This window comes from Agelaius phoeniceus, chromosome 3 (genome assembly GCF_051311805.1).
Source record: "Agelaius phoeniceus isolate bAgePho1 chromosome 3, bAgePho1.hap1, whole genome shotgun sequence".
Taxonomy (NCBI): Eukaryota; Metazoa; Chordata; class Aves; order Passeriformes; family Icteridae; genus Agelaius; species Agelaius phoeniceus.
Window position 1 is genome coordinate 13401555 of NC_135267.1, and position 10419 is coordinate 13411973.

The window sequence follows — 10419 nt, forward strand, 5'->3', positions numbered from 1 at the left end:
TGATAGCTTACCCAGGGCACTCAGAGAGCTAGCTCTCATGGAGTTTCCTTTTTGTGGAAGTCACAGTGTGGGTAGTAACTTTTGCATATTTTCTCTCATTATTAATTTTGGATGTGGCCTTGGCTTGCACCAGAGACTGGATAAATAAGGGCTGAATTCAGCCATACAGATGGAGCAACCAAGAACTGAAGCCCTATCCTCACTTTAGAGGCTTTATCTACCGTCTTTGACTGGCCTTTAGTTTCTCCATACTGTTGGGTTTCCATCTCTTTCCAGGGAGATAGACTGTCTAATTCAAATCTGGAATGATATGGGACAGCATGGCAGCTAGAAACGAGCCATTATGATAATGAGTAGCTGGGTCCTAGTGATGCAAGGAAATTATTTCGTTCATTTGCCATGTGTTGCACAGGGATCCACATCTCCCATTTGTTGATGTTTCATTCTTGTTTCTTTCATGCTATTATTGTCCCTGGGCTTTGCTCTGGTGAAACTGGTACTTGGGCAGTGAGAACTACTGGCAGTCCAGAGTAAATCTGTGCCACAGTCCAGGGTGGCCCTGTACCCTATTTCATGAATCTCTGGATCTGGAGACCTTCGTTTTGGGCTGCCCAAAAAATATCAGGAGAGAGAGAGAGCCAATAAAAATATAACTTGAGGTTTTAAATACCTATGCATCAAAGTGACATTTTTGACTACCATTTACGTTTAGCTTTGAATCAATTCACATGTCAATCATTTTTACTAATTCAAAGGCTTACTTGTCTTCAAAATACTAAAAAGACCTATCAGAGTAATAAAGTTCTTCCATTTTGAAAAGATTTCTCCTCAGAGTGCCTTTTTGATGAATTCTTTTCTCATGCATTCCATGCATTACTAGGGCTTCAAAGGGCAGGTGCAAAAAAAGTATAATAGAAATGAGGTTTAGCTTAGTTAATTCCTTCCCTTCATGTAAAATTAGTCCCTTGGACACTTCACTAGAGACAGAGGAAAACTTTCTGTCCCTCCATCAGATTGCTTTTTCTAGCTCTTCTTTTTGTTTGTTAAGCCTCAGATATTATGGCTATTAATAATATCAGATCCTCTTCTCAGTTTATCATAAAACATCTTGCTCCCATCTTTTTCCACTTTGGTGACAGAGATGTATGTCATGCAATGATGTGTTAATATCACTCTTCTCTTGAATGAGTCTCTTCCCTTTGATTCCCACTGTTAAATAATATAATCCATGTGCTGGAATGACAGATACTACTTTGGAAGCAGCTATAAGTATATTGGTTGGTGTAGCAGGGGGACATTCCTCTGCTAGTTTATTTTTCTTTAGTATTAGTTTTACATTGGCTTGTCTCAATGTCTATAACAAATCACTTTTCTCCCAGGAATTTGCAAATAACTTAGTTAAGAGATTTCTAGCCATATGTAAAATAATTTACATTCAGTCCTGGCCTGCATCCATTAGTGCTAAAGCTATACTGTTTAGAGATTTCATATTACTAGTCTGTCACTAAATGTCCAGTAAAATCCACGTCTTATTTCCTTTTTTTTTTCCAGCTCTGGGTTTTTTTTGTTGGGGCTTTTTAAGCAGCACAAGTAACATAAGCATTGTCTTCAAGTGCCAAGTATCATATAATGACTGAGATGAGTCAGTTAAAATGTTTTATAAGACTCTTCAGCCACACCAAGAGCTTCTGATAACACTGGGCTAAGGGAGAGTCTACTTTTATTAGCTTACATGCTAGAATCTATCTACCTTGTATATGTTTTTAATTATGCAGAGTTAAATTGAACATACCCATTCCACCCTTGTCCTGCTTCTTTGTTTCAAACAGTTATTTACATCTTCTCCAGGTACTTGATTTTATACCCTAATACCCATCTGAAAACCTGCACCTCATTCATTTATTTCCTTTGTTTCCAATACTGAAATTGTCAAGTATAACCCTGTGGCTCATTGAGATCCAACATGAAACACAACTACATATCCTTCATGTTAGAGGTGTTTGCTTGAGAATTTTTGATGTTTACCTATCCAGTCAATGAGAATTTTTGTCAAATAGTGGTGTATACATGGCAATGAAAATGATAGTGTAATTTGCCTCTATTACTTCCTAATATCAGGATTCTGCTGCACTGCAAATTTCATATCTGTTGTTATTATTTGTTTGACAGAATCAAAAACATGCCAGGTGCTTTGCAAAACAGAGAACAAGAAAAATCCCTTTCCAGAAGAGATGACAGCCTGAATAGAAATGGCATAATGGCAGGAGACAAAGGAAGCAGAAAGGGGAAGCAAAACAAGAGTTATAACCATAAGATCATGAGATTGGTTTGGAGGCACAGTGAACGCTATGAGGCATTTTTTTAAAGCCCATAAGGACTGTAGTTGGGATTAGAGAATGGAAATGTAGAAAAGAAGCATGGAAAGGAATGGAGAAGAAGGGAGGAACAGACTGGCAACAGGAGGAAGAGTAAACAGAGGTGTATGGGAGAGGCCAGAACACACATCTGACAAACTGAGGATTATGACTAATGACAAGGATGAAAGACCACATCTGAAGAGCATGATGATTTCAGGAGGATGGCGAAGCAGGACATGGTGATGCTGCTAGGGAGAGAAGAGCCAGCAAAGCTGCCCTGGAATCCTGCCCTGGAAGCTCCTCACGCTAACATAACCCTGCTTCCCCATCTTCTTTCTAGCTCCCCTCTTATACATAAAATATGTATATAGAAGAGCAAAGGAGAAGGAGAAGCAGCTAAATAAACTTTTCCAAAGATCCTGCTGGGGAAGAAGTTTAAGCTGTGATGATACAGATTTACCCCTACTGATACTCCTCATGGTAGCAAGAAGCAGAGAGCATTCTGTTAGTCATACTCCTGCAGATGAATCTATGTGAGTCTTTGCCTCTGCTTACAAATAGGCCTTGTTGAGAAATATTCAGCAAAATTATAATACTCCAGCCAATCTGGGACATTTTAAAATGTCCTTTCATTCTAGAACAGAAAGAAATTATACCACTCACAGTGAAATGGAAACGGGAAAGAAGGACATTTTAACAGTTTTTTTTTTTTTAATGCTGAAAATAATAATTTCAGTATTACAGAAAAATATAAGGGGATTTTGCTCATTGTGGAAAAAAAATACATATTATAACTTTTCATGAAATTTCTGATAAAATTGGAAATTATTTTAATTATGTAGGACTGCTTTTTCTGTTGTGTTTTTTTTTTTTTTAGAAGATTGGTATTTTTAGAAGGAAACAGGAAAATTGCCATGTTCGGTCTGTCAGACATTTTAAAATACCCTGATTTCCAAGATAAGAATTCTTCAGGAGTAAGAAAGCTGAGAAGTGGCCAGTCTAATCTCTTCCTCACTTCCTTCTCCTCTGCTTCTGTGATCAGACATGTCTAATGATTAGTCTGCAAAGAGCAAAGCCAGTTTCTATGTCTCCCTGAGAAAAGGCATTTTGCCAACTACTTTAAGAATTTTTATCTGGATCTACTTACAGGAAGTCGCTTTTTTGCTGCAGACTATGTGTCCACTTAAATCCTCCTCAAAGCTCTTCCATTTTGCCTGGAAAGGTTTATCAGAAAGCATGCTGGAAAGGCTCAGATCTTTCTGTCTTCAGTGAAACTGTTCCTGAACGTAGTTATAGCTTAGCAGATGTACTGGTATGACAGTTGAGAGATTACTGCTGTTAATGAAGTATTCTATTACCTTGGCATATATAGACACTTTTCACTTGGTACTTCTGACTGCAAAGTATTGATGTTTAGGCTATTATAAGTACTTGCGCATTATATTTTTCGGTAAGTTTTAGAGGACAGAACTGGGTAAATTTTTCTTCTCCTTCAGGGTAACACAGCTTTTCATGAGTCATTCATGTTGAATGTACACCAGAGTGATATCAAGTTGGTTGTTGTGACACCTTATCAATATGACGCCCATTTTTAGTTTCTTCTAGCAGTGGAATGACTTGTCTCATGGAGACAATGGCTTTGTTTGAGAATGATGACTCTGGATAAGATTAAAATAATTTGTTTGAGTGAGGAGGAGGCAACTGAAAGTCATAGCTGAAATATTACCAAAAATCCTTAACTGGTTGGATTTGTCTATCATTTGCTTGAAGATTTTGGTAAATGGTGCTTTATTGGGTTCCCAAATGCCAGCAATGGCCAAGCGCTTTCTTTTAATTTTCTTCAATTTGGACTTTGCTTAAGTTAATTAAGCTTTTGTCATCTCAGGGTACCATTTTAGCAATGAGGTTTACAAGACCTTCTCTGTCAGTGTAAAAACTTTGGCTACTTAAGAACATATGAGGTATAGAGAGTAAACTCAATGCTGAACAGTGCTTGAAGAGTGATTCCCACCTCAGTAATTTCTCTCCACTGTCATCAAAATAATACTACAGATGTAAATCCTACAGTCATGGTGTCAATTTACCAAAATCTTCTCTGCCTAAATAATTCTTCAATTAAATGTAGCTCAAAGTTTTATAACAATCCATCTATCATTAAAAAAAAATGGGATTGCAAAGTAGTGTCATAATATCACCCCATAATATAGATTTTTTGCATATCATTTTTACATATTTGAAAGAACCCCATTACTCAGTTGCATACCACTTTTTTGCAATAAGAGGCACAACATAAAGCAATATCAAAACACAGGTAATATTTGTACTAATTTTATTTAGCCAAGCTCCAGAGTTTGCATAATTTTGCCACTGCTTCTGGCATGAAAGCAGATATGGAGGTTATCCATACCTGCCTAACTTTTGGTGCTGAGAGAGGATTCAGCTGTGTGGAACCCTCTGATACAAAAAAAAAAAAAAAAAAAAAAGGGAATTCCACTGGGAAATGTGACATAACCTCTGGGGAATGCAGTTTGACCTACCTTCTGGGTTCAGACACTGAACTGGATGCATGATTTGGGAAGGGATTTAATACCAGCTACCTCAGTAGCCACAAGGTGTTACAGGAAAAAGATTAAAAAAAAATAACAAACTACTATAATGTATCCTGAGACTGAAGGACAGCATGGTTATTTTGCCTATATATTAATTTCTAACCTTGCCTATACTTCTCCTCACAATCCTTCCCTGATATTGTCTGTCAGCTCTTTCAAGAAGACACTTGGTTGTGCATAAAGTAGGAATAGCTGCACTGACTCAAGCCACGAGCCCACGCAGCCCTGTGTACCTGGCTGTGTGCCTTGGTGGGGGTACAGTCTTGTTATAAGGCCTCCACTGATCCCTGCAGATCAGGGAAACCTTCAGCTGTTCGCTTCCAGACATCTTCAGGGCTCTATATCCAATATGTACAGTTCAAATACTTCCCAAATCAGGGCAGTGCACTATGATGAGTAGTCTGAATTTGTCCTATATTCTGTGAATTTACTTCTTTCTTCTGTCAATCTTCTCTCTCTGTCGTGCCCTTCTTTCTCCTGAAGTAGAATGACCAGGGCTGCATGAATTATTCAAAATAAGAGTGTATGATGTATTTATACAGTGATATAGCTATACAATGTATTTATACTGTGATATATATATATATATGTTTTCTATTTTGTTTACAGTTTCTTTCTTAATCATCCAAATATCCTGTTTCACATTTTTACTTGATACTGGGTGCTTGACTTGATGTTTCCAGAGAGATGTCTGATGTTAATTCCTTATTTTTTTCTTCTCAAGCAATAGTTAATTCGTAGTTCCTGCCTGTGTGTGTAGAGTTAGACTTATTTACCCCTTGTTCAATTCTTTCTGTTTTATCAGATTTCATCACTCCTTCATGGCCAAGGGCATTGAAAATTGTGAAATCATTTTGCAGTTCTTTCCAGGCAGTTCCTTACTGATTTAACTTACAAGAAGCATTTTGTATCAAACTTTCTCATCTGACAGTTCTTAGATATCACATTTCCCTTTACTACTAATAAAAGTACTTTTGCTTAAATCCTTTGTTTTATTTCATGCTTCAGTCCAGGAATCTTTGCAAACACTTAAGTACCCAATTGCTATAATTCACTTCTATGTTTTTAAGGTTGGGGGAGGGAGGACTTCAAACTATTGTCATTTGTGTTTTATTAACTGGAAACCTTAAAAGTAGATTTTAGACCTTCTTATTGCCTCCTGGTTCTGACAGAGTGGTTATACAACCTTCAGAGTGAAAAATTGCTAAGGGCTAGATCCATAAACTGCATCTAGGAATGCCTTTAGCCTCTTAGATCTCCTTTCTCCTTGCAAAAGCTGTAAGCCCAGATTGTTACATCCCTCTATACTAAAAGAGAAAACCTGGGTGTTAAGCAACAACCTCCACCAACTCTTTAACATTGAGCAGGGAGCACTCTGAGTGAACAGAAGAAACATCCAGATGGGCTAAATTAAACCAGAGAGTGGTGTACTGATATTGGTATATTTTTCAATACTGCCTTGCTCATGGTAAGGTGCTGTGAGGTAAGACGTTCAGCATCTCTCCCACAGCAGCTGTTGTTGATCACATTATTTCCTGCAGTGAGCTCTAGAACCAAACCACAATGCTGAGGTCACAATCCTTCTTTTCCTCTAGCACAGTGGATGTTGAACTTTCAGGGTTAGGCAACAAGTGAGTAGACTTTAGGGAACTACCCTGTCAGCATGAGCACTCAAAGCTGTATTTAGCTACTTCTGTTTAAGTGCAAGTCTAAGCTGGGGTCTAAGTTACAACACCAGTGAAAGCAGTGACAAGAATTTGAATCCCAGCTTTGCAGACCTGTTAAACTTGCTTGTGAGAAAGGACTTGCTTTATATAACCCGTATATAACCTTCGCTCAAATGGCATTCTTGCAATCCTCCAAAGCCTGTGCTTGGTCTACACAAGTGTTGTGCCATGACCCATGTTACCATGTGAATACTGACAGTATGTAAATGTAGACAGGTGAGTAGACCCTATGAGTTATAAGTATTCATAACATACCAAAAATCTTAGATAGTGGGGGAAAGGAGTGAGCAATTTAAGTGAACCATGACTGACATTTAGTGTTTCTCAAGCTGAGTTGCATGCTGAATATTTGAGAGAAAGAACTGAGAGCATATTTATTTATTTATTTATTTATTTATTTAATATTTTAGAAAGATCTCCACTTGCCAATATTAAGAAAACTACAAAAAAACCCAAACCAAACAACAACAACAACAACAAAAAATCAAACAAAAAACCCCAAACACCACAGTTAGGTACTGTGCTTGTTTTTCTGTAGTTATACAAGTAATTCTATCAGAACATATAGCTATACTAATCTGGCCAGTGACAAAAGTGAACCAGCTACCAGAGGAGGTTTGGGATGATGAATTTCCATCTGTTCCATTACATGTTAGGTGCCTGTAAATCCTTGTCTGAAACAGTAGAACTTTGAGAATTAATAAGCCAAAAATTAAGACTGCAAACTATCAAATCAATCTGCCCTGTGATTTTTTTAAAAAAGAACAAGCTCTGAATGACTGCTATCTTTATCTCTGCCATCTATATCTATGCATCTACATTAATACAACGTTCTGTCATCTATATCTATGTATCAATATTAATACAGGCTAGTTCACACATTTGTAATTGTTTTCTTTCTCAGATAGTTAGATTTATCTGTTGGCACAGTCTCTCCAGTGCTTCAGCTTTTTTTGTTTTGCTGATATTAACATTAATGGGTTCTACTTTTTAATTGATAGTTATTAATTGAGTAAGGATGTCAGGTAGCAATAAAATAAAAGACAGTGAACAGAAAGTTGGGATTAAGGAAAAATTCATAACAAATCCCAGTTCAGCCTGTCCTTCCTGGTGTGTACTGGGCAGGCACAATGCTTTTTGTAGATAATGCCAAAATGGCACAGAAGTGTGTTTTTATGCACTGACATCAAATAACAGTAAAGCTCTTTCGAGGCCTCACATACTTAGAGACATGAAGGAACTTGTAGAAGCCTGTGTTTTTAAACTTGTCCAAAAACATCTAAGTGATAATTTTGTGCCAGTTCTGATACTTTATGTCCACACCAGATCCTAGAAAATTTCCCCTTCCTTGTTCACAGCCCATGTCACCAGCCCTTTCTAGCTCTTTTCTTTCTATGTAGTACATGATTGAAGACTTCATTGGTTGTTGGTTGCAGGTTTACTCATGAAAAATATTTTTAGTTGTGTTTTGACTGTAAACTACACTAACATTATTGAAAGACCTGTTTCAATCTTTTTTTTCTATTCCAAAACCCAGATTTAGGAAGTGATAAATGACAGATTGATTCTTCAGAAAAAAAAAAAATAAACCTCTTCTAATTCTCTTAAGGAAAAACATTTCCTATAACATACCTTTTCCCTAAGGTTTTCAAACATTTGGGATCTCAATTTGAAGCCATTTATGGGACTCTAACTTTTTTGAAAGTACTGATTTCCAAACCTCTGAAGTACCATAATTCTCAATTTATTACAAAATAAAGAAATATAAAAAGGCATCTTTAAAAGTAAAAGGAAAAGCCTTAGTTAGTGAATTTTCTTTGACATTTTAGGACCTTGATTTATATTATGCTTGAGTTCTCTCTTTCTTATAAATGCATACACATATGTTTGCACTTTCACATAAAAGAATCATAGAATAAGAATAATTTAGTTTGGAAAAGGGTTAGATTGAGTCTAACTCTTAACCCAGTATCACCGAGTCCAACACTAGATTATGTCCTTAAGCATCATATCAACACAACTTTTAATGCCTCCAGGGATAATGATTCCACCACTTCCCTTTTCAAATGCTTGAGAACTTTTTTCATGAAGAAATTTTTCCCAATACCCAAAATGTACCTCCTCTGTTACAACTAGAAGGCATTTCATCTTGTTCTACCAGTTGTTACCCAGGAGTAGAGACCACCCTCCTGTCACTACAACCTTTCTTCAGGTATTTTTAGAGAACAATAAGGTCCCCCTGATCCCCCTTTTCCCCAGGCTAAACAACCCCAGCTCCCTCAGCTGCTCCTCATTAGAATTATTCTCTCAACTCTTGACCAGCTTTGTTGCCTTATCTGGGTCCACTTCAGCTCTTCAATGTACTTGTGGTCAGGCACCCAGAACTGGACACAGTACTCAAAGTGTCACCTCACAAGTGACAGGGGCAGGGGGACAATCACTGCTGGCCATACTACTTTTGATAAAAGCCAGGATGCCATTGGCCTTCTTGGTCACCTGGGCACACGTCTGGCTCATGATCAGTTGGCTGTTGACCAACACCCTCCTGTCCTTTTCTGCTGGGCCCTTTGCCTGACACTCTGCCCCAGCCTGCAGGGCTGCATGGGTTTGTGGTGACTGAAATGCAGGACCAAGAACTTTGCCTTGTTGAACCTCATACAGCTAGGCTTGCCCAATTGATCCTCTCTGTCCAGATCCCTCTGTAGAACCTTCCTACTCTCCATCAGATCAACAATCCTGCCCAACTTTGCGTGATTTTCAAAGTGACTGATGGTGCACTCAATTTCCTCATGGAGATCATTGATAAAGATTAAACATAACTGGCCCAGCACTGAGCCCCAGGGAATGTCACTAGTAACTATCTGCCAATGGAATTTGACTCCATTCACCACCACTTTCTGGGCCGGCCATCCAGGCAAGTTTTACACTGCAAACACCTTCCACACCAGGAGCAGCCAGTTGCCCCAAGAGAATCCTGTGGGAAAATGTGTCAAAGGCCTTGCTAAATTCCCAGTAGACACCATCCACAGCCTTTTCCTCAGCCACTAAGCTGGTCACCCTGTCATAGAAGGCAATCAGCTGGTCAATCATGGTAGACCTGCCTTTCCTAAACCCCTGCTGGCTGGGCCTGATACACACGGTTGTCTTGCATGTGACATGTGATCTCACTCAAGTTGATCTGCTCCAAGACCTTCCCCAGTGCTGAGGTCAGCCCTTCTTGTAGATGGGTGTCCCATTTGTTAATCTGCAGTCATTTGGGACTCACCTGCCGAGCCAGGAGTATTGAAAAATGATGGAAAATGGCTTAGTGAACTCTTCTAGTATCTCCTCTGTACCCTCAGGTGAATCCCATGAAGGCCTTGTAACCCTTGTGTTCACCAAGTGATGTAGCAGGACACTGAAAATTTCCCCCCATGGGGGCTTCGTTCTGCTCCCCATCCCTTTCTTTCAGCTCAGAGGACTAGTTACCCCCCAGTGCCTTAAAAATTACTCTTATTATTAAAGACTGAGGCACTACCTCTAACTTTTCCTCATCCTTTGTTACTATATTTCTCCTTGCATCCTTTAAAGGATGGAAATTCTCTACAGCCTCCTTTTTGTTGCTGATGAATTTATAGAAACATTTTATATTATCTTTTATGACATTAGCCAGATTAAGTTCTAGTTGGTCTTCAGCCCTTCAAGTTTTTCTTCTGCATAATCTCATGACATCCTTGTAGTCTTCCT

General features: G+C 38.4%; 1 protein-coding gene across 3 annotated transcripts in view; it reads left to right on the forward strand.

Annotated features, from left to right (window-relative positions):
- The window catches only part of EPHA7 (EPH receptor A7), a 165989-nt gene extending 160040 nt beyond the window's left edge, over positions 1-5949 (forward strand). For all 3 annotated transcript variants that reach the window (XM_054629295.2, XM_054629297.2, XM_077174748.1), the window contains one exon: positions 2170-5949. In XM_054629295.2, coding sequence (XP_054485270.2) covers positions 2170-2365 — 196 coding nt within the window. In that variant the 3' untranslated portion in view covers positions 2366-5949. The remainder of the gene's footprint in view (positions 1-2169) is intronic.
- The last annotated feature ends 4470 nt before the right edge of the window (positions 5950-10419 follow it).